Below are 27,925 nucleotides of genomic sequence, written 5' to 3' on the forward strand. Positions count from 1 at the left end.
GAGGATTCGCTAATCGACTCTTTGTCTTTGAGACGGTCAGCCAACACAGAGGCTTTCAAAATAATTTTTAAGGTATCGAATTCCCTTAAGCATTACAGCCTAAAGTACAATTTGAAATTGCCTGCTCCTTGCTTGAACGGAGCTTTCCATTCAAAAGCAGAAACACCGCTCAAAGAAACGAGAAATTGGTGGAGCAGCTTCAGAAACTCTTATTTGTTTTAAACTTAAAAAATCTACTCTACAAAAATCGAAGACCATCTCTTTTCACCCCATAAAAGACTTGTTCACAGCTTTCCAAAATGTTCAGCGCTCATCAATGCTTTTTATTCATGCCTTTTATTCAGATGGATAAAAAAGGGATGAGAACAAATGTTTGGTTCTGATTAGCCTAAATATTTTGGCCTTATTACCCCAGCTGAAATTTTAATCCATTCACAGTGAAGTAATGAGGTAAATCAAAAGACAAAATATTCACCCAGGCTATCAAAAGTGTATCTGCAATGTCTCGAGAATGACTGGTGAGATTGATTAAAACTTTTAGGGAGTCTTTGAGGAGGACAAAGGGACTTAAATACCTAGTTCAGGGAAAGGGATAAGAGTACCAATTTTTTTTTTCTAAACACGGGATCGCTCGAAAAAAGATAGATTTTTTTTTTCAAATCTTGAAATTTCAGATTACTGATGCATGCACTCATTCCTCACTTCAATATTTTTGTAAACCTCAAAGCAATCCGATCAGATTCCGATCCGATCAGGCTTCCTAAAGGTTGGCGATATCCAAGAGCGGGCAAAGCGTTATCAAATCCGATCCAAGTGCCGTCGGGAAGTTATCCAACCTTATATGGCGCAGGGCATGATTTAAAACCCCTGCCCTGAGGGATGGGGGGATTTGTTATCCTTTGAGTTTAAGACATAATTTCCAGACCTTTCAAATACGTTGAACAAAACGGCTATTTCAAAATGTAGATTGGATGGCCTTGAGGAAATGGGGGATGCAGGACGGGGATTAGTTGCTCTCCAATCACTTTCGATTATTGAAAAGGCCACTATCCCTTTCAATTTCCAATCGAATGAGCCCTTTTTAAAGTTTCTACGAAAACGCTTTCTATAAGAACCTTATATGGCCCAAGGGCATAACTTACTAACCATGTCCTGTGAGCTGTCAGGAGTACGTCATCCTCAAAGACATGATTTCCAGACCTTTCAACTACGTTAAACAAAATGGCTATATCAAAATAATGATCGGACGTGTTAGGGGAATGATGGGCGTGGGGAGGGGGCATTCATTATCCGATCATCTTCGACTTTAAATAAGGGGACTACGACAACACTTTCTATACAAACTTTATATGCTCCCAGGGTATAACGTATAACACTTGCCCTGAGGACTGTGGAGGGACAACTATGTTGAACAAAATGGCTACCTCAAAATCTTGATTGAATGTGTTTGGGGAAATGGTGGGCGTGGGAGGGGTGTTAGTTGCCCTCCAATCACTTTTGACTATTAAAAAGGGTACTAGCCTTTTCAATTTCCAATCGAATGAGCCTTTTTTGAAGTTTCTACGACAAATCCTTCGATAAAAAGTATTATCGAATATATATATATATATATATATATATATATATATATATATATATATATATATATATATATATATATATATATATATATATATATATATATATATATATATATTCATTTTGCCAACATTGTTCTTTACTTAGGCAGCGCTATTTCGCTGTCTATAATAAACATGCTTTTCTTACTTTTGTCTTAAAAGTTCTTTATAGTTTTCAATGGAGTTTCAGGATTTAGACGGAAAAAAGGCTTGGCTTTTCGTAGATATTATATATAGGATAAACAAGTTTTTTTTTACTGAAAGTAAGCGGCAGCATTAGAGCTTAAAACGAACAGAAATTATTCCCTATATGAGAGGGCTATCCCTTCCTCGACCCTCGCTCTTTACACTAAAGACGATAGGGAAAAGAAGACGGCAGGGCAAAGGACAGAGCTTTCAGTTTGTGAAGCTTATTATCATTTTCGAGGCACATCCACAACCTCCCCCCCCCCATAAAATCAAAATGCGTTTCATGCAGAAGCAATGTTTCGTTAATTACAGCTTGAAGTTACTAGTTTGCATAGAAAATAATAGCAAATTTTGTCTTGACAGAGAATAAACAAGGGGTTTGAATTCTAAGAATTTTGTAAATGTGCAATTGAGTTTCTTGTGGTTTTTAACGGTTTTAAAAAGTAGAGAGTCAAACTTTAGCGTAAAATCGGGGCGTTGATGAGGGAGCAGTCCCTTTCATATACGAAGTAATTTCTGTTCGTTTTAGGTTTTAATGTCGCTCCTTACTTTCAGTTTAAAAAAAAACTTTTTTTTTATTTAATTGATTGTAAAGCCTACTTTTTCTTACTTTTCTCTTCAATTACGTTATAGTTTTCAATTGGTGCTAGACTTCAGATAGAATGAAAATACGGCTTTTCATGTATATACAAATTTTGACCAAAAAGGTTGACCCCCCCCCCTCTTCCTGATGAATGAAAAACATAAAATTAAAAATACTAGAATCAAGGACAAATTCAATTGCTCCAGCAATGCCAAGATACAAACATCTGGCTCGACTGCTATGGGAGGGTCAGAGATCGATTCCCGCTTAGTATATTTAATTTTCCTGGATTCAGACATTGTGCCGGGTTTTTTGCCCAGCTGGGAGAGGGTGCGGAAACTTTCAGTTGAAATTGGTATATCTATGATAAGACAACCTTTCTATAAGAAGTAGTGCGCAAGCGCACTGGTCAAAAAATAACAGACCGGGAGGTTACGGAAGTGAGACAATGTAATGACGGTACACACATCGGTGCTACATAATACTTAAGAGATTTTTTCTTCGGGATTTCTTTTTCTTTCAAGGCGTTTTTCTCCTTTCAAGGCGTTTTTCCTTCTTTCAAAGCTGCTTTTTCAATGCGTTTTTTAACTTCGGTATTTTTCTTTTAAGGTATTTTTTTTCATTTTGAGATTTCATTTTTCTATCAATAAGTTCTTCTCAGGGAACCTTTATATTCTAATGATTTTTGTCCCCATTAGGATTCGAACCGGCATTTACATTCAATAGAATGGAGCGTTAAACAGGTGGACTATGAAAACCTTTCTAATGTTATGATTCAGGAAATAAATTCTACAAAATAACCACTCATGGAGAAATCCCTGTCCCGCTTACAAAACTAATTAAGCTATTGATTACGTGTTTCCTATGACTGCAATAATTGAGATACAAAGGGGAAAATCGATTACTAGGGTTTGGTTATATATGCAGCGCATCTGCTTGCTAAGTAATGCTATAGAAGGGTATTATAAACCCAGACAAAGCGGTTCTTCACTTCTTAGCAATATGAGCTTTTTTGGGGGGGGGTCCTTCTTAGAAACTTTCAAGGGATGTTTTCTTAGAGAATGATATATATATATATATAAATATATATATATATATATATATATATATATATATATATATATATATATAGGAAAATACATAGGAACATATACATAGGAAAATAATCCTTCTTGGAGAGCGTTTAGAGATGTTTTCTTAGAGAATGATCTAAATTTGCTCAAAACATAGGAAAATGGGGACTCACGACTTGTGACTTGATTCTATATTTTTTTTCTTAATTCTTGGTATAATTTTCTCTCAATTCCCAGCCTATGACACTCAATGGCTATCATGAGGCATCCCATAGCGGGTATTATTGCACTTATGGTATTTTCCTGCAATAATATTTATTTAAACTAGAATTGACCATTTAAATTTAATGAAAAAATCTCCATTAGCGTTTCTTCTGATGACTCCTAGCAATTGAAGCCAGCGTGGCACAATGTACCACCCCCGGTGACACCCCCTGGGGGCAAAACTATCACACATAAGGGTCTTTCAGCCTTTCTCTCTCAAAAACAAATTTATAAACTAAAAAATGACAATGGTTTTTTATTTTAACAGCAGAAATTTGCCATTTCATTACTAGATTGCGATGTCCCATGGTAATTCCCAGCCTATGACACAAATGGATGACACACGCCACCCTCTAGCAGACATCATTGCACCCATGGCATTTTTAAGGAATTTGTCAGCAAAAATTTTCGTTTAGACTACAATCGATAGTTTAAACTTAACGAAAAATATCCCCATTATTGTTTCTTCTGATAAGTCCTAATAATTGAGGCCAGCGTGGCACAATGTACCAGCCCGGATGATATCATCAGGGGGCATATTATCACACTTCAGGGTTTGTCAACCTTTTTCTCTCAAAAAATAAATATATAAACGAAGAAGTGACCTTTTTTTATTTGGACAGCAGAGACCTGCCATTTTATTGTTAGATTGCGATGTTCCATGCCAATTCCCAGCCTGTAACACTCAATAGCTGACCCATCCCCTAGCGAGCAATTCAAGCGGGGACCCCTAACACACCATTCCACCGGGGACCTAGAAACCAATTCCATTGGGACCGTATAGAGCAATTTCAGCGGGGCCCAGTAACATCTAATTCCAGCGGGGCCCCTCTAGCAACTAACTCTGGATTGAAGATTGTTATTAGAGATAAATTTGAACAAAATTATGAATTATTTCTGCGAAGTTTTAACGGAACTACTACGTTTCTGTGAGCCAAGGTTATACATATTCATGCCATCGTGACAATATGTGGCTAGTCCACCCTAGCAAGTAATTCCAGATGGGGAAGGTAGCTATTATAGAAAAAATTAGACCATATTTCTGAGAGGCCTTATTGAAAATGCCTCATTTCTTTGACTGGGTGTTCGATTTCAGTCCCACCTTCTCTGAAAAATTCTTTTAACACATCCCACCTTAACTTTAAGCATGGAATTGTTTATGGAACTTGTTGCGTGCAGATTTTTGTTTGTGAAACTTGTTGCGTGCTGATTTTTGTTCGTGAAACTTGTTGCATGTTGATTCTTTTCTTCGTAAAACTTGTACACTGATTTTTCTTCTCGTAAAACTGATTTTGTTTATGGAACTTGTTACGTGCTGAATTTTGTTCGTGGAACTTGTTGCATGATGACTTTTGTTCGTAAAAATTGTAACATGTTGGTTTTTTTCAATGTAAAACTTGTAAATTGATTTTTCTCCTCGTGAAACTGATTTTGTTCATGGGACTTGCTGCACAAATACTTACAGAAAATAAAGCCAGCTTCACGCTTCAGCTCTCAAAGATCAGGTCAACGGATTTTTAAGAGTACAAGGATTAGGATATAGCCTACACTGTCACCTATATTTAAGTTAAAAAAACGTCCAGTATCACCATGGCAGATGAACACTCATAATTTTATTCCATTCTTGAACGTCATATATGAAAATTAGCAAAACATCAACAAGCCCCTTTGACACACATTTACAAATAAACAGTGTTTGGACAACTCCCTCTCTCTCTCTCTCCCTTAAAGTTTACACCAAATAAACTTTCTGATTCAAAAACTTAGACGAGTGATCAGGAACAGGCTCAGCGTTTCCGGGAAAGTTGGAAAAGAACATATTTTTAGTACAGTTGAAAAATGGATTTACCCTACGTGTTTAGAAACAAAAACTTAGAGGATAAGACACAGACTCTTCTAAAGCATGATAATGTTCCATTTCTTGTTAGAACGTCCCTTTCCCAAAGCGTTCCTACAAATTCTTGAAAGTCAGGATGGCTTGACCTCATGAGACACCTAAGAAATATGGAATGATTTTTTTGGTACAACCTTTTAACTAAGACCATGTTACATGGATATTACAGCCTAATTGCAGATTAAAGAGTAAACAAATAAAGAGTAAAAGAAAAGAATCGCGTCGTCTTGATGGACTCTGTGGTTTGCACCATGGAAGTGACTGTCTTTTGGGTCATCTTGAGCTTTTGTTTCAGATTATCTTATCAAATACTAGGTAAGTATCAGGTCTTGTACCTGATATTTTTTTGTACCTGCATTGTTACTTCTTTGTTAAAAAGAGGGGAAACCCCGGCAGACTGCGTGTCTCACCGTCCTATATCTATGTCACCTGTTCTGTGTAAACTGATGGAAATGTTCTTTATTGACGATATTTCAAGTAAATGTCGTACTCATGATAATCAATTTAGTTTAAAAAAGTATCGGTCGCGAGCACGCCCATTATATTTTAGCTAATATACTTATAGAAGCTGATGCGTTAAGTGAGTGCATTTTCCTGGCAAGTCATGATATCCGTAGGGCATTTGACTCCGGAATTGACTATCCGGGCATTTGACTATCCGGCTCAGATATTACTTGCAGCACATAAGTGCCTTCGTAATACAGTAATATAGTGCTATAATAGTAATACAGTGCTTTTCGTAATATGTACAGTTAAAGTGCCTTCTAGAAGTGGACAAATTATTCTGCATAACTCAGTACCAGTAAGAAAAAGGATCCGACAGGGTGCTATTTCGTCACCACTGTTGTATAATAATAGCGTCCTTGAGAGCCAGAATCCAGTAAAAAGAAGTTTTATTTTCCGGGACATGGATCTCTCACTATTAAATTATGCGGATGATATTTTAAAGACGAAACATTGCCTTTCTTAAATTGAAGAAAACTTCGACATACTTAGCACAGCATATAAACAGATCAGTCTCGCATTTAAACAGTTCGTGTAAGGAGCGACCCGGCTCAATAGTAAACGAAACTCTAAAAAACGGAATTTTGATGCTAAAAGATACATCAAAAGAATCGGATTGCTATGCTGATTTTAAATATATATGTTTCATCAAATTTAATCTTTGTCATCAAAAGTTAAGAGCCCGAAAAAATTTGCCTTATTTTGGGAAACAGGGGAAAATACCCCATAAAGTCATAGAATCTTAACGAAAATCACACCATCGCATTCAGCGTATCAGAGAGCCCTGTAGCAAAAATTTCAAACTCCTATCTACAAAAATGTGGAATTTCGCATTTTTTGCCAGAAGACAGATCACGGGTGCGTGTTTATTTGTTTGTTTTTTTCTTTCCCTCAGGGGTCATCGTATCGACCAAGTGATCCTTGAATATCGCAAGAGGGCTCGTTCTAACGGAAATGAAAAGTTCTAGTGCCCTTTTTAAGTGACCACAAAATTGGAGGGCACCTAGGCCTTTGAATATCGCAAGAGGGCTCGTTCTAACGGAAAGGAAAAGTTCTAGTGCCCTTTTTAAGTGACCAAAAAATTGGAGGGCACCCAGGCCCCCTCCCAGGCTCATTTTTTTCCCAAAGTCAACGTATCAAAATTTTGAGATAGCCATTTTGTTCCGCATAGTCGGAAACCCTAATAACTATGCCTTTGGGGATGACTTACTCTTCCACAGTCTCTGGGGGAGGGGCTGCAAGTTACAAACTTTGACCAGTGTTTACATACAGTAATGGTTATTGGGAAGTATACAGACGTTTTTAGGTTTTTTTTTGTTTAGGGGTGGGGTTGAGGGGAGGGGCTATGTGGGAGGATCTTTCCTTGGAGGAATATGTCATGGGGGAAGAGAAATTCAATGAAAAGGGCGCAGGATTTACTAGCATTTTTATTAAAAAAAACAATGAAAAAATAAACATGAAAAAGTTTTATTCAATGGAAAGTTAGGAGTAGCATTAAAACTTAAAGGAACAGAGATTATTACGCATATGAGGGGTTCTTCTCCTCCTAAATACCTCGCTCTTTGTGCTAAAGTATTTTTAGTAATTTCAACTATTTATTCTACGGCCTTTCTGATTCAGGGGTCATTCTTAAAGAATTGGGACAAAACTTGAGATTTAGTGTAAAGAACGAGGTATTAACGATGGGACAAACCCCCTCATATACATAATAAAAATATAAGAATATAAAAGTTTGTTACGTAAGTTAATTCTGAAGTTACGTATATTTTTCACTAATAAAAACGTTCGTTAGAAATTAAAAGTTCTAGTTGCCTTTTTAAGTAACCGAAAAATTCGGAGGGCAACTAGGCCTCCTTCCCCACCCCTTATTTCTCAAAATCGCCTGATCAAAAGTAAGAAAAAGCCATTTAGCCAAAAAAAAGACTTAATATGCAAATTTAATTTTAATAATTTAATTTTAATAATTTATGTACGGAGAGCCAAAATCAAACATTCATTAATTCAAAAACGTTCAGAAATTAAATAAAAAAAAACTAGTTTTTTTAACTTAAAGTAAGGAGCGACATTAAAACTTAAAACGAACAGAAATTACTCCGTGTATGATAGGGGCTGATCCCTTCTCAACGCCCCGCTCTTTACCCTAAACTTTTTTTTACTGTTTAATAAAGTAGAATTGAGAGAGAGAGAGTCAAACTTTAGCGTAAAGAGCGGGGCGTTGAGAAGGGAACAGCCCCTTTCATACACGGAGTAATTTCTGTTCGTTTTAAGTTTTAATGTCGCTCTTTACTTTATGTTAAAAAAAATAGTTTTTTTAATTTAATACTAATAAAAGTGAAGTTGTTGTATTTTGCAGAAAAGGGAGCGAATTCATGGGACCGTGTTGACAAGTTTGGTGATGATGATGAGGTTTTATCCAATTCTATTGTTTATTTAGGAATGCCTATTGGGTCAAATATAGTTTTTACATGTATTCTACAGGTAAATCATTTTGGAGAAAAGCTCATGGCGTTCTATCAGCAACAAAAAAATATAACCGGCAGGTTCGAGCCTGGCTACACAATACTTTGGTTATACCTTATTTTCTAGCTATGCCTCCATTTTTGAATATCTTTTCCGAGAGTGACGAAAAACAGCTGCGCTCAGATTTATAAATATACAAAATTTCTGCTCAATTTAAGACCAGGAAAGAAGGAATCCGTCAGTGTCGGGTTAGTTCGGTGTTGTAGATCCCATTGCAGTTCTCATTAGACGTCAGACTTAATTTTTAAAGTCAATTAAGTCCAGTAGCCTTGTCATCGTGATTCATCCTTAAGTGTCTTTGTGTATTTTTATAGTACCTAAACTGTTGTTCCTTTTTGTTTATTTATTTAGTCCGTTTGTGGTTTTGTACCGTTTTTCGAATGGGCAATAAATTTATCAATCTATCTATCTAATTTTACGGCGCAAACAAAGCTCACTGCATAAAGGGAGATTTCCGGCTTCTCTAAATTCGTTCTTTCTTGAAAAACGAAGATCTTGACTTGTTTTTTATGTGATACCTTTCTCCGGCAAGCCCTCCTCCCTCCACCCCAAGGATCTGACCTGCATCCACATATGATAGTAGAAAAAAAGACAAGTATGAATGTGTTGTAATACAAACAGAAAACCTTCCTTTCAATCATCTTTATGTTCAATGTGGAATGACCGACACAAAAGCAAATTTCCTTCAATAAAATAAATATGGATAAATAAAACGCGTGGAAAAATAACAGACAAGCTAGTGAGAAAATGCAATGTCCGAGAAATAAGTTAAAATGTCTTCGATTGTAAATTCCACAGCAATTAAAGCCCCTGGGTAACATCTTTGAATCATTTCTTCAAGCGATTTATATTGACGAATAAATTCTTCTTGCATAGCCCTCCATACAATTTGAAGCAAGTTCGCCTCTTCAGATAAATCCTTTTCAACTTTTTTGTAGAGGTTGGCAAGACCCCTTTTGACTTCTTTCCCAGGGTATTCGGCAATCACCTTCCGAAGCTCCTGTTTGCTAAACTGAGCCTGGTAACTAATTTCTGATTCTTTTACCCCTTGATTAACCTTTGCTTGTACGCGTTCAAAGTAGTTATTTAGTCCAATCAGAGGCTGGCCAAAGTAATGACTAACGTAATCTTTTAGTGCCTCCGTATACCGTACTTTGGCCTCTTTTTTCTCAGCTTCAAGGGCACTGATTTTCAACCTTGACATCATTTGATGAAAAAAATAAAAATTCTCCATTCTAATCACTTCAAAGGGTGTTTTCCCGTGTTCGTTAGACAAACGCAAAATCGCAGCAAATATAGATTCAACGAGGTTAACATAACATTTGTCTAATTCAACACGACGATCATATCCACGGAAAGCAGCCTCAGCAGCATTAGCAAAATCTTCAAAATTGGAAACAACGGCCAATATCCCACATTTGCTACGTTTTGGGGGCTTGGCCTCTTGAATCGACTGTATTTGGGCAAGCATGAATCGATCAAATGCCCTTTTAATCTGAATTAAAACAGTACCAAAAGTAACGCTTAGGAAGGAACCTGTATCTTGAGCAGACAAAACATGCTGTGTCAATCTCACTAACGCATATAGTACATAGAAGTTATCTAATTTTTCATAATAAGCGATAAATTTTACTAGTTCTGTCTCGACTGATGGAAATATTTTTGACATCAGCTTCCTTGTTTCCTCACTTGCTTGTTTCATAGTTTTCGACTTGAAAACGACAGAACTATCTTGTTCAGAGCTCATTGTTGGGTCCAAGAGGAAGTAACTGGTACTGAATTCTTGTTCCGAAAGACAAACAGGTTCTAATTCCGAGAGGACTGATTCAAGAAGCTCGTCAAACTTTTTCCTATCATTCATATCGACTTCGATTGACCACTGATCTTTTTCGATTCCAAGCAATGACTGATGCTGAGAAGATCCAGAAGCAGGGGATGATGGGTCTAGACGTTTGACTCCACCAGTATCACCACTTTTCATCTTCTTCTCCTTTACATTATAAATTTTTAGCCTTGCTTCTTCAAAAAACTGTGCACTATTTCTATCATACAACTTTGCCATACTACTAGCATATGTATCACGTAAATCCGAATATACAGAAGGTTCCATAACTTTCAGCCAATGAATGAGATCTACATAAGGCAGAAGTTGATTATGAATATAACCATGTTTCTGAAGACTTAAATTTGAGCTTCTTGAGCTGTAACTTGACTGACTCATTGTATCACCAGCATCATTACTATAGTGAACAAATAAATTGGACATATATCTATGAATAGATCCAGATAGTCGATTCTTAAGCCTGTTAATTCTTTGAAGTTGGTCTGCTATGCCTTTCATATTTTTAAGCTCAGGAGGGAAATCTGCAAAAATAGCTCTTTGCAAAACTCTCGCCGCTTCACGGACAGCAGCGAGTCCTGGCCCAGGTGTCAAGTCAGGATTATTAATAACTGCGTAATGCGAGTTACTTACATCCAAGTGCTCTACAACACATTCCAGTGTTTCTAAAAGCAACCTATGATTCTGCTGAGTTGTCTGAAGGGATACCGTTTTTCCAACAGAAGACATGGCGTTTTGCGCCTCTTTTAACACATTTGCATAGTGAACCAAAGCCAACTCAATTTCACTTGCTTGTTTCTCAGCTAGTTCTAACGTTGACAGTACAGCAACAACCTGATCTTCTGCACCAATCAGCTGTTTAATATTAACACTCTCTAGTTGAGCAAGCTTTTTATAAATAAAGTCAGTAAATGATTCACCACCACTGATTACTGTCTGACAGTCATTCAATAGCTTTTCAAGTGTTGCTTCTTCTTGTGGAGATATAGCTTCTTCTTCAATGCTTGACTGTAGAGAAAGTACTGACATTAGAGGAGACGTAGATCCCATATCTGCTTTTAGCTCTAAGAAGAATTCAGGGGGAAGGTTTAAAAACTGTGGCGACTGTCTTAAATTAAATCGTTCACTCAATTTAGCTAAGGTCAATAGAAATGAAAATCGTTCTTGTTTGTTACTGGAAGACCATTTATAAGTTTTATCAAAAACTAAGTCAAAGTCTAAGCAATTCTTGTCACTGTTCTTTCCATCAACTGTATTAAGCTCTGACAGGTTCCAAGCCCTTTTCTTAGAATAAATATTCTTTTCATTTTTCTTTACTTGTGTAATATTTGCTCCTATTCTATCCTTCCAAATTGATACGCATAGGAAAGAGTCACTATGTCCACCTTCCTTCTTACGCTTTCCGTGGGCATGTTTTGACTTTGTGACATGTACAAAGGTTTCCAAAACTTCATTATTTGGTGCAAATATGTCCCTTTGCAAATTTAATCGGATGCCCTGTGCTGCCATCTTACAAAAGGACCTGCAAATAAAAGCTCAATAAGAAGGTTTTACAGTTAAAATTAACATTTAGAAAAATCACTTTGGTAATAAAATCCCTTCTTATTGAGCATTTTACTTGCGTTTTGATGGTTGGTCTTACTTTGGCCTTCTTTAATACAAGATTTGCTGTTCACCATGTTTCACCATAGGACATTTTTAAGCACTCTGTACAGCCCTTGTCTAAAGGTGAAACACCTTAAAACAGGAGGGATATTACATTTAAAGTCAATTCAAAGGACCCCCCAGTAAGACCTACGAAATTTGGACGTAAAAGCTTCTTTTTTTGTCTAATTTTCACATTCCTAACTTATTTCTATAGGCCCGACAGTTTTGAATGCATTCCCAGAGTATATAAGGGAGTCTGAGAGTCCCCTACAGCATAAGTGCCGGTTAAAAGTGCATTTTTTAACGATAAATGATCAAAATGTTAAAGAGAAGCGTATTGAATGCGAGTGGGCTATCCGGAATTTTTCAGGTCTGAGTTATTATCTGAAAATTTTTTTGTGTAGGCCTATTTGATAAGTTAGCATTATTGATGATTGAAGTAATATGAATATAGTCACTATTATAGGCTAGAACGGCATTTTTGCGACTAATTGTTGTGTATGTGATATAAAGGTTTTAAATAAAAACCTACCTACCTAAATAATAAAGTACACAACTTGTATATTAGAAAACTATTGCCTGAAAACACAATTTTTCGGCATTTTAAGTGCCCTCCTTTCTGAGAAAAAAAAACAACATGAAAAAACAGATACTCCTCTTAAAACAATTGCTGTATACAGTGATAAAAGTACGCAAGAGGCAAAAGCGTGTTTTTTTTATTTCTATACTTGTTGACCATATTAAACCATTTTATAACTAAATTGCTCAAGCTATCTTTGCTTGGTCATAAGGTCACATCTTTGTAGACTAATATAGGGACCAAGAGGATGATTTTTTGTATTCTTGAATCGCCAAAATATTAAACTCACTGAAAAAACAACAACATGAAGACAACCATAGGGGCGACGTCATAAGAAGAGCCAAAGACCCTAGCACTTATTGGGGGGGGGGCAAAAGATTTTTGGTTTAATAACCATAACTTTGTCCCAGGTGCTTTTCCATCCTCTAGATTTGGAACGACACCGTTTTTGGTATTTTAATAGAAAAATAAACAAGTTGCTCTCCCCTTAGGTTTTCAAAAATACGTTTTGCCCCTCCCCGGCATTTTTGTGAATTGACACCATTGCTGCGAGGGCCAAATACCTGAACTGTCAATCATAGAAAAGGAAGTAAGTCATTGGAGATGGCAAACAGCATATATATTGTTCAATTTTCAACTAAATTGCTATTTATAGATTTTTCCTGTTGCCCAAGGCAAAGAAGGTCAAACATTAAAAAGGGCCAACACTCTTAAGCACTACAAAAAAAGCTTAGGTCTTTTACAAGCTGCCAACCATAACAAGCATGGCCAGTGAAAGAAGGTGAAAAACGGATGGAAGTCTAAGAGTCTTGAATCAGAATTTTGTTTATTTGTGAAATACATCCTCAAAATTCTGTAGCTTAGACTTAGATCATTTTGGCGTCAGGAATTGTTTGCTGTTTGTATTTCTAGCTCATCATAAACATTCTGCAGCTTGGATACACCTCCTTTTTGAACCAACTCAGAACTTAGATCGTTTCTATACCTAATCAGGACTTAACTCGTTTCTGCACCGAGTCAGTGAATTGGCTATGCAGCAAAATTCTGCTTCAAAGACTTAGCCTGCTTTTCAACATTACCATGATTCAACCATGATTAACTCCTTTGATTCAGCAGCTTGGACTTAACCGTGGGCCAATGTATGCCTTCAATTGTACACTGGTATCTCAAATCCTTTACAAGATGCTGGTTTTCGCAAAGTGACATATGGTCACTTTTTCAGAGTCAACACACTACCGTTGTCTCTGTCTCCCTTGCATTATCATTATTATAATTGCCAGCCACAGTGTATGTAAATAGTATGTAGAAACTGGGGAGGAGTTCACTCAAATCAAAATTGGAGGTTTTCTTGCCATTTGTAAGGATCAAACGGGATTGGAGGGCAACCAGCCAACTACCCGTGCCCCCCCCCCCTCGTGCTTCATATAACCTCCAAGATATCGAGAACAAATTTGCAGATAACCATTTGTCTCAAAAGAGTTAAAAGGTCCAATAGAAATGCCTCCAGGGATTACAAGACCGATTAGCTCTGGAACAGAGGCCCTAAATAATTCCCATTAGCCATTGTTAACAGACGAGTTCCATAGTGGAAAAATAGCCACATTTTATCTTGGCCACCAGATTGGCCTAAACATTCAAGAATTCCTCCATGTGCCAAGAGGAGCACATGTTTTTGTTGGGAGAGAAGGTATCAGTGGGCCAGAAAATTAGCCAAGAAACGTTTTGGTGCTTATCAGTTTTAAACAAACAACCGAATGTCCATAGATGAAGGGTATCTCGTGTAACTTTCTAGAGTCTTCATGTAAAACACCTATTTCAACAAATCCCCCTCCACTTTATTCAATTGTTTGGAGCAGAAAACAGCCTGTAGTCTGTGTCAAAAACAATGTACAATGTTTGAATCATCAGAATTAGTATTGGAATCAAGAAAATTTACTGAATTCTTAGTTTTTGACAGGAGATGTGTTTTAGTTTAAACTCAAATATAGTCTATTCAAACATATCCATTTAATAACATGAGGCTCTTCACTTGAGTGCCAAATTTCAAAAGGGTACAAAATTAAAACTATTACAAGTCATAAATAGTCTAAATCCTGTTAACATTAATAATAATAGTCTAAAGAAAGGAAATATTTCTAGAACTCTAGAAATTTGTATCGCTCAGAAATCTAGCTTTGGACTCACTTTTTTTCAACCAGCAGTGTGGCTGGGTCCCCCTTACAAGCAAGGGGTCTTTGGGTGAGTATATCTACCTCTTGGAAGTTCTGCACTTTTTTACCGAAAATATGAACAGCGTTGTCAAAATGATGATATTTCAGGGGAGGGAAATACCATTTTTGGCTTTAGAAAACCAACTGCCGAACAGATTGGACTTTGCATGACACAAATATCAAATTGATCTAAGTTATACATGCATAAATCAAAATAGTGGGTAAGTTGAAGAAAACAAGGTAAAAAGATAAAGTTATGTAAGGCCCAATCGATTTTATGCCCCTCATTTTCAATTATATTCATAGATTCTCAAGAAAAAATCTTTTTCTACATTGCAGTCCAGTTTTAAAACAATTTCTACATGGCAGTCCATTTTAAAAACAAGTTCAAAAGAATTATATATATATATATATATATACATATATATATATATATATATATATATATATATATATATATATATATATATATATATATATATATATATATATATATATATATATATATATATATATATATATATATATATATATATCATGAAAAGAGAAATCACCAATGCAACAGCACAAACAAAAAAAAGAGACAGAAGGAGAAAAGGAAGACTGTTTTCCTAAATTAGTGATTAATATAGACCAGCACTTGAATGAGGCCTTAACCCTACTCATCCATACAATCACATAGGTCAAACAGCATAGCCATACACAATCAACCATAAAGAATAATCCATGGACAGGCAGTCATGTCGTCAATAAGTATAAGTCGTCATTTACCAAACAATAGAAAAAATAATAGAGACAAATAATTCAGAGGCAACAACCCAACACAAGGGCTCATCAGGAGAATACACTGGCCTATATGGGGTTTCACCACTTTAAATTATCTACCCCGCCAAGTGTTGTGGCTACCACAGAATATCCATGGCATCCCCGTGTCAGGTATCACCCCCAAAATACATGCCTATGAAAGAAAAAAAACAGCAAATGTAAAACAACCAAGTAACACCAAAAAAAGCTTATCCTGTTAATATATCCCTCTTTTTTGCAACAATAGGTAAACTAAATATAATAAATTTTACCAAATCACAAATATTAACACATTGCAAAAAATCTGAATGAACTAAACAATAATAGAATTCATCTTTACCATGTGGCTAATAAAAAAAAAAAAAAAAAAAAAAAAAAAAAAAAAAAAAAAAAAAAAAATCCGCTCAATTAGAAACACAATTCAAAATAAATGGCGCTGCAACAACAATTCTCGAACCTCCGAAACTAGTTGAAAATTTCTTTAAGTATTTCTAGATAATTCTTTTGATATTTATTTAAAAGTTCGTTATAATGAAAACAAAATTTTTTAAATTGCCAAGTTAATTTATTTGCAGAAAAACCTCTTGATATCAATTTTTGGCTTAAGATTTTACATCTATTTTTAAAATCAATATAATAACTACAAATCCTTGCATAACAAAGTAACTGTGAGAAAAACGCTGAATATGTGATATTTGAGTGTATATTACTTTCAGGGAATGGGAAACTAATCACTTCAAAATCAAAATCATCCGTTTGATTATACATTTTAAAACTTAATTTATTATTAGCACAAATATTAATATTTAAATCTAAGAAATGATCTTCATGACCAGCGCCATGACTAGGTTCAAGAATAAGCTCTGATGGATATATATTTTTGGAAATATCAATGAAATCCTTACAATTTAAGACCAAAATATCATCTAAATATCTTTTATTATTTGACAAAACATGTTTTAAATTAATTGGATTATTCTTATCCATCATATATTTACATTCTAGTTGACTTAAAAACAAGTCAGCTATAAATGGGCTGGCATTCCCCCCCCCTTATGGAAATTCCCACAATTTGCTTATACAAATCACCACCAAATCTTATATAAGTATTGTATAAAACAAATTCTAATAACTCAAAAATCATATCCAAGCTGTAACATCTCAAGTTAACTGTAGTATTAAAGCAATTTGTCCATATAGCTTTTTTATTATAAGTGTCTATTTTTAAGAACCTTTTACTAGATAAGAGGAAAGATTTCTTGATGACAGTTTTTAAATTATCAAACACTACATTAAGTGATAAATTAGTATACATTGTCACAAAATCGAAAGACTCAATTCTTTTAGCTGAAACCATTGTTAAAGAATCTATCACCTGCAGTGAATTATTAACACTCCAATATGGATTAAAATTCGAAAATTTTTTAATACCAGAACAATAGGTTTTAAGTTTATTTACAATTTCCTTTAAAATTAAAGAGAGGTCAGTAGCAGCAATACGGGTTGGACATTTAGCTGCTCCAGCAATAAACCGTGGTTTAGGGGGATTCTTATGAAATTTTACAGTCCAATATAGGAAAGGGAACTTTTTATCATTGTCATTTATTTTAATATTAAAATTTTTAAAAAGTATTTCTTCAGTCTTTTCAATTAAATTCTCATCCTCTATATTTACCTTTTCGTAAACATTAGTTGTGCATAACTCCCTTTTTAAGATATCACAATACAGCTTCTGACAAATTATGGCAAAATGATTATTAGCTTTATCCACTGGCACAATTACAAATTCATTCTTTAGATTAGCAATTGCTTGTTTAATCTTCGCATTATAAAATAATGATTTAGTGTTACTATTTTTTAAGTTAGAATATAATTTATTTCTTATTCTACTAATAATTAAATTCTTCCAACTTTGAAAACTCTCTTTATTTTTATTCTCTTTCTTACACCACTTATCAATAAATAAATCAAAATCATTTTCCAAGCCATCAAGAACACTCGATGGTTTCAGATGATGAGAAAGACGGAAATTAGCCCCTTTATTCCTTATAATTTGAAGATCATCTTGCTTTATTATTGACAAGTCCCCTGTTGTAACATGTTTGTAAGTAGGATTTACAAATGGGCCAAGTTGCTTACAATTACAAACCGGTTTCCAATTTATATCACTATATAATCTTTTTAGTATTAAATTAAATTAAAAATAATTTGCCCAATAGTTTTTGAAAATTTATAAGTTAAAACTGGACTATCATTATAATTCAAATTACTAAGAAGGGCCTGTTTCACATGCCGCTGATTTAAAATTTCTGGTAAATTAATATCTTCAATCTGCTTACAAGTAAAATAAATAGGTAAATATAATCTGTTATCCTTATTGCTAATCTTATCGAACTTTTTCTTTTTTGAAATAAATTTCGTTTTAGTTAGAATGCAAATTGTATCACATATTACTTTAAAATTATAATCAAGAGCTGTATTATTCTTAACAATCCAGAAAAGTTTGATTAAATTCCTCTTGGATAAATTATTTAGACATTTTATTACAGAAATCATACCCCTAGATTCAAGTAGCTGGCATAGATCTATAGAAAGCATATGTACATCTAATTCATTTTTTCTAGTATTTTTCCTATGTCCTTTCGATCGTTTTTTACATTTAGTAGGACAAGTAAAAGAAGGATGGTCCATAAAACCATCAATACATTTAACAACAACATGAGACATGTCGCCATATTTTGCTACATGATCATTTAGCCCAAAAGGATAAGCTGTACCAAGAGTATGGATCCAGAAATCCTCCTGTTTACGTAGTCTGTTATTCTTCTCTTCTTTATTTAAATTTTCTAATTCTAAATTTTCTAAAATTGTGACAGTTATATCTGATATGGAACATTTACCATTATTACAATGTTGAACTAGATAGTTATTAGTTTTTTTTATTATTAACTGTTGTCTTATGTCCAGAAAATCTTTTATATATATTATTAGTTGTTTCCCCCACATATTGTAGGCAGCATTTATTACATTCTAATAGGTAAATTACATTGGTTGTTCTACAATTAACATTACCACGTAACTTGCATGCAAAATTTTTATTATACAATGTACTCTTAACAGAAGTCCATGGGACAAAATGATCTTGGCAAAGAAAACAACGACTCTTACACTTACTAACTTTCAAAAAATCGTTCCGAGTTCCGAGGCTAATATTTGTGTTTTGTTGCATAAAAAGTTATTGAAAATAAATCCAAAACAAACCAACATCCAAATCAAAATCCAACAATCAAAGTCCAAAAAACATGCCAAGGTCAATAAATACATAAACAAAAACATGAAAGAACATGAAATTTGCATAAGTGCCATCTCACCAATAATTAACAATATCAGGTTAAAAACCTGGACCAGGGTAAAGGTCTGTCGGGGAGAAAACTAAAAAAAAAATTTCTCCACCAGCACTGGATCCAACCTGGAATAATATCATGAAAAGAGAAATCACCAATGCAACAGCACAAAAAAAAAAAAAAGAGAGAAGGAGAAAAGGAAGACTGTTTTCCTAAATTAGTGATTAATATAGACCAGCACTTGAATGAGGCCTTAACCCTACTCATCCATACAATCACATAGGTCAAACAGCATAGCCATACACAATCAACCATAAAGAATAATCCATGGACAGGCAGTCATGTCGTCAATAAGTATAAGTCGTCATTTACCAAACAATAGAAAAAATAATAGAGACAAATAATTCAGAGGCAACAACCCAACACAAGGGCTCGTCAGGAGAATACACTGGCCTATATGGGGTTTCGCCACTTTAAATTCTCTACCCCGCCAAGTGTTGTGGCTGATGCACAGCTCCGGGGGGCCTTAGTTTCAGCTTTTTCTCTGTGTCTCCTCCCAAAAATATTAAGCACAGTTCGATTCATTCGCAGTAGTCATCTCTAACAAAATATTTCTCTAATTCTGCCTTATAAACTATTAACAAAGCTTGAATATCTGTCTCGGCAACACGTCCTGTTAAGAAATTAAGAGATGGTTCAAGTTACTAGAATCTGTATTTTTTCCAATTTTTTTAAACTTTTTGAACATAGGAATATCTGGGCTACTAGCAATTTGCTTAATCTTGGTTTCAAAGACAGCTTTTAGGACTACGACAGGTGAAAAGCAGCAATTCTCTTCCTAAAGTTTGCTCCAAAATAGCACAAGCTCCATTGAAACGGCCAGCTTGAAATCCAAATTTGTTTATGGCAGGGAGCATCCAGTAAGCTGAGTTCAGAATTTAAGATCTGTTCTTCGTCTTTGATCAAGCTCCATTGAAACGGCCAGTATTGGAATCTGTTGTGTCACAGCCCATTATTTGTACGTTATCGAGAACATTCAAGTCAAAGACAGCTGTTGAGATAGCCTTTGTTTGATGCTTTCCAGAAGAACTTTCTAGTTTTGGCACTGCAAGGAGCTGTTCTCTATGGTGAAACGAAGCAATAACTGGCAAGCATTCTTCTTTTGAACTTCGTACATCCAGTCCGGGTAATACTTTCCCATCCCAATGAACTGTGACTACGTCGGGTACACTGTTTTGGAAGTCAGATTTGATTGCTTCTGCCCTTAATTTCCTAGTTTCAGTACGAATTCACTGAATCGATGATTTATTAATAGGGAAACCATCGCTGCTCAGACCAAGCACTTCTACCACCACATTAAGAATGTAACCGGAGTCTCTAATGCTTAGCTGACAACGATCTAAAGCTGCAAATAGTTTTGGTGTAATGAGAATCTTTCAACCACTTTTTGAAATTTGTTTACAGCAGGGAGCATCTGGTAAGCTGAGTTCAGAATTTAAGATCTGTTCTGTCTGAATCTTCTAAACTCTCTAACTTATTTGTGGTGGAAGTAGATGCAACAGCTAGTGATTCTCTTTGTCTTGCAATCCTAACATGTTCTTTCAATCGTCGTTGTCTAGATTTTTCCCTTTTATTCAATTTTTTATCAACGCCACCCAAGCATTCCAGTCAATCTGGCTCTCTCTGTTTCGTTAAAAACAATTTATCTTCCTCTATTTTCACTCTCTCCAAAGCATCAGCATGTGCAATATCAAACAAATTATAAATATCAATTTTAAAATTGTTTTCAGGGCTTCTGAAAGCATTCTGAGTTTTCTTACAAACATTTGCAACTCTCTCAAAACATGATGTATATCAATAAGTGTCTTCACGCAGTTAGGAAATAACCTTGTTCGAATTCTTACTTTTTTTCCCAAATTATGATACACTCTTTAATCAAAAGATTTGCACTTTCAATAACAGTCAGTTTAACCTCGCTAACAGTCAAACTGACTAACAGTCAGTTTAACAATTTGCACTTTCACTAACCATCAGTTTAACACTAACAGTCAGTTTAAAATAGAACTGATAGAACTTGTCGATTAGAGGGTAATTTTGAATGATTTATTTTTAACAATCCGCAAAAATAGAGATAAAATGCAACTCAGATTAACCCCTTATTTGATACAAAACTGGCTACTAACCTCATTTCCTAATTTAACTGCCTGCAGTGTTATTCTCATACATATCACAAATCACTTTAATATATTTGCCTGGTATACCACAGCATACAGGGATAAGACGTTTGCTATAGCTCTTCTATCAGCCATATCAAATGCTTGCTCATAATCTATAAAGCTGAGTGCTAAAAGTGTTTGATGGCCCACGCACTTCTCAATTATTGCACTTCTTAAAGATGTTTGAAGAGTGCGAAAAAGTTGACGCAATAATTTCTAAAGCCTCTATAAGCAAGTTTAGCCATCATTTGTGGTATTTGCGTGAAGAGACAGTCATTCTGTCACTGTTCGATGATGAAGTTGATAGCCAAGCTAAGAAGAAAATGATTACCAACTTCAACAGGGACAGAATCCCAAATTTTAGCAAACGTTATGACCCATCAGAGGAAGAACACTCAAAAATTGTTTAGTAAGTTAAAATGAATTTTTGTGATATTTTTTAATTGTTGTTGATTTTTTGTTATTAAAATAATTTTTATCTTTTTTTGGACAAAAAAAAACACTGGGTGATTTTGTAGTGGAAAAGAACAAACAGTTTTTATTACGACTGCAGATCGACGATAGTTTTCTAAAGGAAGATGCATCTTCATGGAACAATAATGTTGCTTTTCTCGAAGATAAAAGAAGAATAAGTGGTTTGAGAGTTGTGAATGATACTGCCAAAAGGGTTGTTAAATTAATGCAAGATTTTAATGGATTTATCACGGAAAAAAAAAATTTCTTGCTGTGCTGTGTGAAGGAACATAAAAATCGTATCTGGACTGTAAAAAAAAAAAAAAAACTACTCTAGAAAGAAATTACCCTAACTGATTGTTATTAATTTATAATTTTAATTAAAAGTTAATGTTCATCTAATTGAAATTTTTACTTTTATTCACTTATTTTATAGTATTTATAGTGATTTTATAGCAGACTAAAGTATCAGGACAAAATAAAGTTTTGTATTCAACTTTGAAGCTCAGTCAGCACTGGTTTCAATAATGCTAGAAAGACGAAATTTTTTATTTGAGTATCTTATAGCATAAGTAAAAACTATAGAGGGTATGCATTTTGAAATTGCAAAAAAAACAACTGTCATATAAGAGACACCCTAATATATATATATATATATATATATATATATATATATATATATATATATATATATATATATATATATATATATATATATATATATATATATATATATATATATATATATATATATATATATATATATATATATATATATATATATATATATATATATATATATATATATATATATATATATATATATATATATATATATATATATATATATATATATATATATATATATATATATATAACCCATGCAGAGGCGCCATTTGGGCCAAATCTTGGGAAGGGCATGAAATCCATTTTGCCCCCCCCCCCCCAACTTTCGCGTAAGACAAAAATGCGAGTTTTTGCAGCACATTGATTGAATATTCTAAGTCAAAACGCATTTTCAGCACCCATGTGTTACATGGAAATGTACTGTAACCAAATGTGGAACTCAGCCACACTGACCTAAGATTAATTATAACATCAAAGATCATAATCAACAAGGTTAAGTGATTAAACTGAAAGTGGAAAATTCAACCAGACTACAGGCTGGCCCTGCCAATCATCTAGGAAATGGGCATTTGACAGAACTAGAGACTTCTATTATGCATCTAGCATACTTTCTAAGTTTACAATGATTAATAGCAAATAGCAGAATTACCCAAAGGGTCGTCAGGTAATTGTGCTCTTTGGTTAATAGGCGTGCAGTAATTCCAAATCAATTGGACAGAATGGATTATGTTGGACATAATGGATTATTATGGCCAGCAAAGGGCCCTTTGTGGTGGAAGCTTGGGCCCCCCTGAAAAATTTGGGGTGGGCATTTGCCCACCCTGACCCCCCCCCCCAAATGGCACCTCTGAAACCATGATGAAATCTCTAAAGTTTTGGCTGTATCAACAGACCTAGTCCTCTGAACATAGCAGACATCCCCACAACCCCTTTCCTGGACCTGCAAATCAATACAGAACAGCCATTGACCAAAGAAATGGTTCAAGCCCCTTGCAAGATGAAGAATGGTAGAGCACCAAAAAATGACAAGATATCAGCAGAAATGACCAAAACCTCTTTAGGTACTTGCATAATGGTGTGGAATGCATTCTTTGCATGCTTCTTGAAATCAGAAAAAAATCCCTGAAGAATGGAGAAAAAGCACACTCATCAAGCTTTTCAAGAAAGAAGATGCATTGAAGTGCAATAACTAGAGAGGAATCAGCCTCCTTTCTACCCTGGGGAGACTATTCTCATAGATAATCCCCCACCACATCCAGAGAGCACTAGATAAGCACTTGAGAGACAAGCAGCATGGCTTCCACCCATCTTGCTCCTACTCAGACCTTGTATATGTCCTGTGCATGTTGATTGAGGAATGCAATGAATGGAGGCAAAAGATGTACCTTGTCTTTGTGGATTTAAAAAGCCTTTGATTCAATACACCAAGAGTTGCTGTAGAAAATCCTCCAACACTATGGTATTCCAGATAAACTGATATCCCTGATCATTGCACTGTACAAAAACATGGAGTGCTGCACTTGGACCCATGAAGGAAATACAAGGTATTTCAGTATCTTTTCTGGGGTCAAACAGGGATGTGTCCTCTCCCTCCTGCTTTCTGTCCTTGTTATCAATTATGTGCTCTGAGATTGCATAAGGTTTGGGATCCAAATATGCAATAATAAACAACTAGCAGATCTTAATTTCACTGATGATATCACCCTGATTGAGGCAAACAAGGAAAGGCTCCAGGAGCTTCTCAATATCATATGAGAGAAAGCAAGTCTTTTGGGACTGAAGATTAGTTTAGGCAAGATAAAAAGCATGGCAACCAGCAATTCACTGCTTGGCATAAAGTGCAGGGACAACTCAGCAGAGTAGGTAATCAAATTCAGACAACTCAGAGGTATAGTTTAATGAGCTGGATCAAGCAAAAAAGAGGTACAGTTTAAGATTGGACAAGCCAGTTTAGCTTTCAATCAACTGAAGCAATTTTGGCAACTGAAAAAGTATTCCCTGAAAAAGGCTGTTCAATGGTAATGTCATCTGTGCCCTCCTCTAGCTGTGAATGCTGGAAACTCAACCAACAGCAAGGAAAGAGGATTCTTGCTTTTGAAAATTACTGTCTTTGCAGGATACTGAATATTAACTAGAGGTACCACATAACTAACCAGACAGTTTACTCTATCATGTATCAGTCCCTGGTAACAGATATCATACACCAACAAATATGGCACTATTTGGGACATATTATCCATGTAACAGAAGATAGACTCCCCAGAATGGTACTTGAGTGGCAACCAGAGGGAGCCCAAAGAAGAAGAAAGCCAAAACATACACTTCATTGTACATACTGGTGGTACCTGAAATTTATCAATTCAACAGTCCAACCCCAATGGGAAGATGTCTGGGCAGCAGCTATGAGGGATGATTGGTGGCTCTTTCTGGATGCCTTGGGCAACACAGGAGGAACTAAGGTCTAAGATATATAAAACGTCAAGTGTGTATTGACTTTCATTCTAGCTAAATAATCTTGTCAACTACAAGTTTACCTATGCTACAGGCCTACTGCAGGGAATTTTACTGTAAGTTTTCCTACAGGGGGAGGGGGATATTCCTTGTATTTCTTTTCTTTTAAGATTGTAGCAACATGCAATTGGTCCTTTTGTCAAGAAAAAGAAGGAGAAATTTAATGAAAGTGGAAGCCTCTGGAATATATGTTAGCTAAAATGTTTCTGCATAGCCTATGCTTTTAAAGAGTAAACCAAGAATTATTTTTTCAAACAAATTTTAGGTAAAATTGTAGTTAATTGACTTCTTGCTATCTCAGAAAGAGTTTAAGCTAGAAAAATGAAACTTTCAGGGATGAATCTACAGACTAAAGTATGTCCTGCAAAGTTATTTTGAAGCAACTAACTCCACTCCTTCTCCCTCTAGAGTGCCCTGATCTTTGATGAACTTTAAAAATATGTGTGTTATAAAAGTGAAACCTAGCAAAAAAGATTTTCTGCTTATTGGAGTACAACCAAATTGTTTTCAGCTTCATAACTTTACTCAATTCCATTTTATAAGGTTTTAAAGATATACAAATACATTTCCTAAATTTTGAAGAAAAAAAAACATTGATATGGCTCAAAATTTGGTAAAATTCTAGTTAATTGACTTCTTGCTATCTCAGAAAGGGTTTAGGTTAGGAAAATGAAACTTTCAGGGATGGGTCTACAGACTAAAGAATGTCCTGGAAAGGTATTTTGAAGCAACTACCTCCACTCCTTCTCCCTCTAGAGGGCCCAGACCTTTGATGACCTTTAAAAATATGTGTGCTATAAAAGTGAAACCTTGCAAAATAGATCTTTTGCTTAATGGAAGTACAACAAAATTGTTTTCAGCTTCATAACTTTGCTCAATCCCATTTTACAAGGTTTTAAAGATATGTAAACAGATTCCCTGAATTTTGAAAAAAAACATTGATATGGCTCAAAATTTAACTCAAATAACAGGAATTGCATTTTCAGAACTAAAGGCAGCAAAAAAGTGACTAGAAACTAAAAATTAAGTGTTGTTTTGTCAAAATTTCAATAGGTATAGACCTGTCATGTAGGCAAATTTCAGGGCCATCTAGAGGGAGAAGGAGCAGAGGTGGGTACTTTAAAATACCTTCCCATGATATACTTTAGCCTGTAGATCTATCCCTGAAAGTTTTATTTTCCTAACCTAAATCTTTTCCAAGATAGCAAGAAGTCAATTAACTACAATTTTACCCAAAATTCTACTCAAATAACAGGAATTGCATTTTCCAGAACTAAAGGCAGAGAAAAAGCAACTAGTAACTGAAAATGAAGGTAAAATGTTGTTTTGTCAAAATTTCAATAGGCATACACCTGTCATGTAGGCAAATTTCATGGCCCTCTAGAGGGAGGAGTAGAGGTGGGTACTTTAAAATACCTTTCCCAGACATACTTTAGCCTGTAGACACATCCCTGAAAGTTTATTTTCCTAACCTATACCCTTTCTGATATAGCAAGAAGTCAATCAACTAGAATTTTACCAAATTTTCTTCTGGAGAGACTAACCACTAAATTAGTACCAGCTACCACAGAAAGATCGGGATAATAGTAATAAACAAATTGTAAAACTATTTGTCTTGGGTTCCTGTATTGGCTCTTGAAAGCCTTAATTAGGCTACTAGCACAACCTGAAAATGACAGGTTTATATTACCTTCAGCTTTTCAGAGACTTGATGAAGTGTTCCACTTGTGTAGTGTTTCTGAACAGATTAGTGTTTTAACATTTACACTTTATCAGCCTTTGGAGTTTGGTAATCTTTATGAGTTGTGTTTTAATTTTTATGTTTATCTTTAATGAAAAGATTTCTCTCCCTTACTCTGTAAAGATTTTGGCAAATATACGTGAATAGAATCAATATATTCTTACTTTAATTTATTTTGACATTCTACTTCCTAGATGGCGATTATTACTTTTTAAGAGAAGATTGGAAAATTCTCATGTCCTAATGCTTGGTACAGATGTATAGGATACCAGATACCGATGGATACCGAAAACCAATGGGTACGAAAGGAAAAGTGTTTAAACCGCATACAAAATGAATATAATATATTTTGTCTATGATTCAAGCGATAGCTGGTAGATTTTCCGAAAATCACGGGAAACATAAGATATTTATTTTTTAAAAATGTCTATCACAAGCCCCGAAAGGCCAAACTCGCATAAACATGAAAGAACACATATAACATGTTTCTTTCTTGCCAGGTTTTTCTTGCCTTCTTTCTCTTCTTTGCTTTATATAGGGAATGATCCACATCGTAAAAAAAAACTGATGGTTCTAAACAAGACATTTTTACAGTAAACATTTTTACTGTCTATTAGGCTTGTCATGGTCTGGCCAAATTCTGAAAGCTTCACACACACAAAAATATCTAGTGCCCTTTGGTGGGGGGGGGGGAGGTAAAAAAAATCCTTGTTCGTCAGCGTTAGTAGATTGATTCTCGCCAACTTTAATATGCCTTTGCATCTGAATGTTACCACCATGACTTTATACGGAAATTAAATATCTGTGGAAGTTTCAAAGGCAATTATACCAGTTCGATTCTTCTTACAATGCTGTTACGTCAAAACTCGAATTTGGGCCAGAGGACAAAGTTAACAATAGTTTTAAATTTATGGTGAAGGTAAAAAAAACTCCAGAACAGCTTTTGTTTTTTCACTGCTGTTTCTAATATTTCCGTATACCTGGATAAAAATAGAATATACATAAGAAAGTAAGTGAAGGACATTGATACAATACTGCTGCCAAGCACATCTCTGACCTTAAAAAGAAAAGAATATTTTTGAGAAAAAAAAAATCGATGAATATCCAGACTTGACCAGTTCCACACTGTAAAGGGAACAGAAAAAATTTTCTTTAGCAATTATATTTCATTAGTAACTTAAGGCATATTTTACACTTTTTTTGTTACTTATGATGTTCTATCATTTAAAATTGAAAGTAAGGAATCCAATTTAGGTCATCAGCTTGTTATTGAGAGTATAATTTCTTGCCTCTGTAATCAGGAAAT

General features: G+C 34.9%; 1 protein-coding gene across 2 annotated transcripts in view; it reads right to left on the reverse strand.

Moving 5' to 3' along the window:
• Window positions 1-26,779, reverse strand: part of LOC136025542 (UDP-glucose 4-epimerase-like) — a 68,126-nt gene extending 41,347 nt beyond the window's left edge. The window contains exons 1-2 of one of the 2 annotated variants that reach the window (XM_065701573.1): window positions 26,569-26,642; window positions 9,238-12,008 (exon numbers count right to left, since the gene is read on the reverse strand). In XM_065701573.1, coding sequence (XP_065557645.1) covers window positions 9,383-11,995 — 2,613 coding nt within the window. In that variant the 5' untranslated portion in view covers window positions 11,996-12,008; window positions 26,569-26,642 and the 3' untranslated portion in view covers window positions 9,238-9,382. Of the gene's footprint in view, window positions 1-9,237; window positions 12,009-26,568 lie in introns of those variants that run through there. The other variant, XM_065701583.1, reaches the window with a different exon arrangement.
• Between the last annotated feature and the right edge of the window lie 1,146 nt (window positions 26,780-27,925).

The sequence above is a fragment of the Artemia franciscana genome, chromosome 1, assembly GCF_032884065.1.
Source record: "Artemia franciscana chromosome 1, ASM3288406v1, whole genome shotgun sequence".
NCBI lineage: Eukaryota > Metazoa > Arthropoda > Branchiopoda > Anostraca > Artemiidae > Artemia > Artemia franciscana.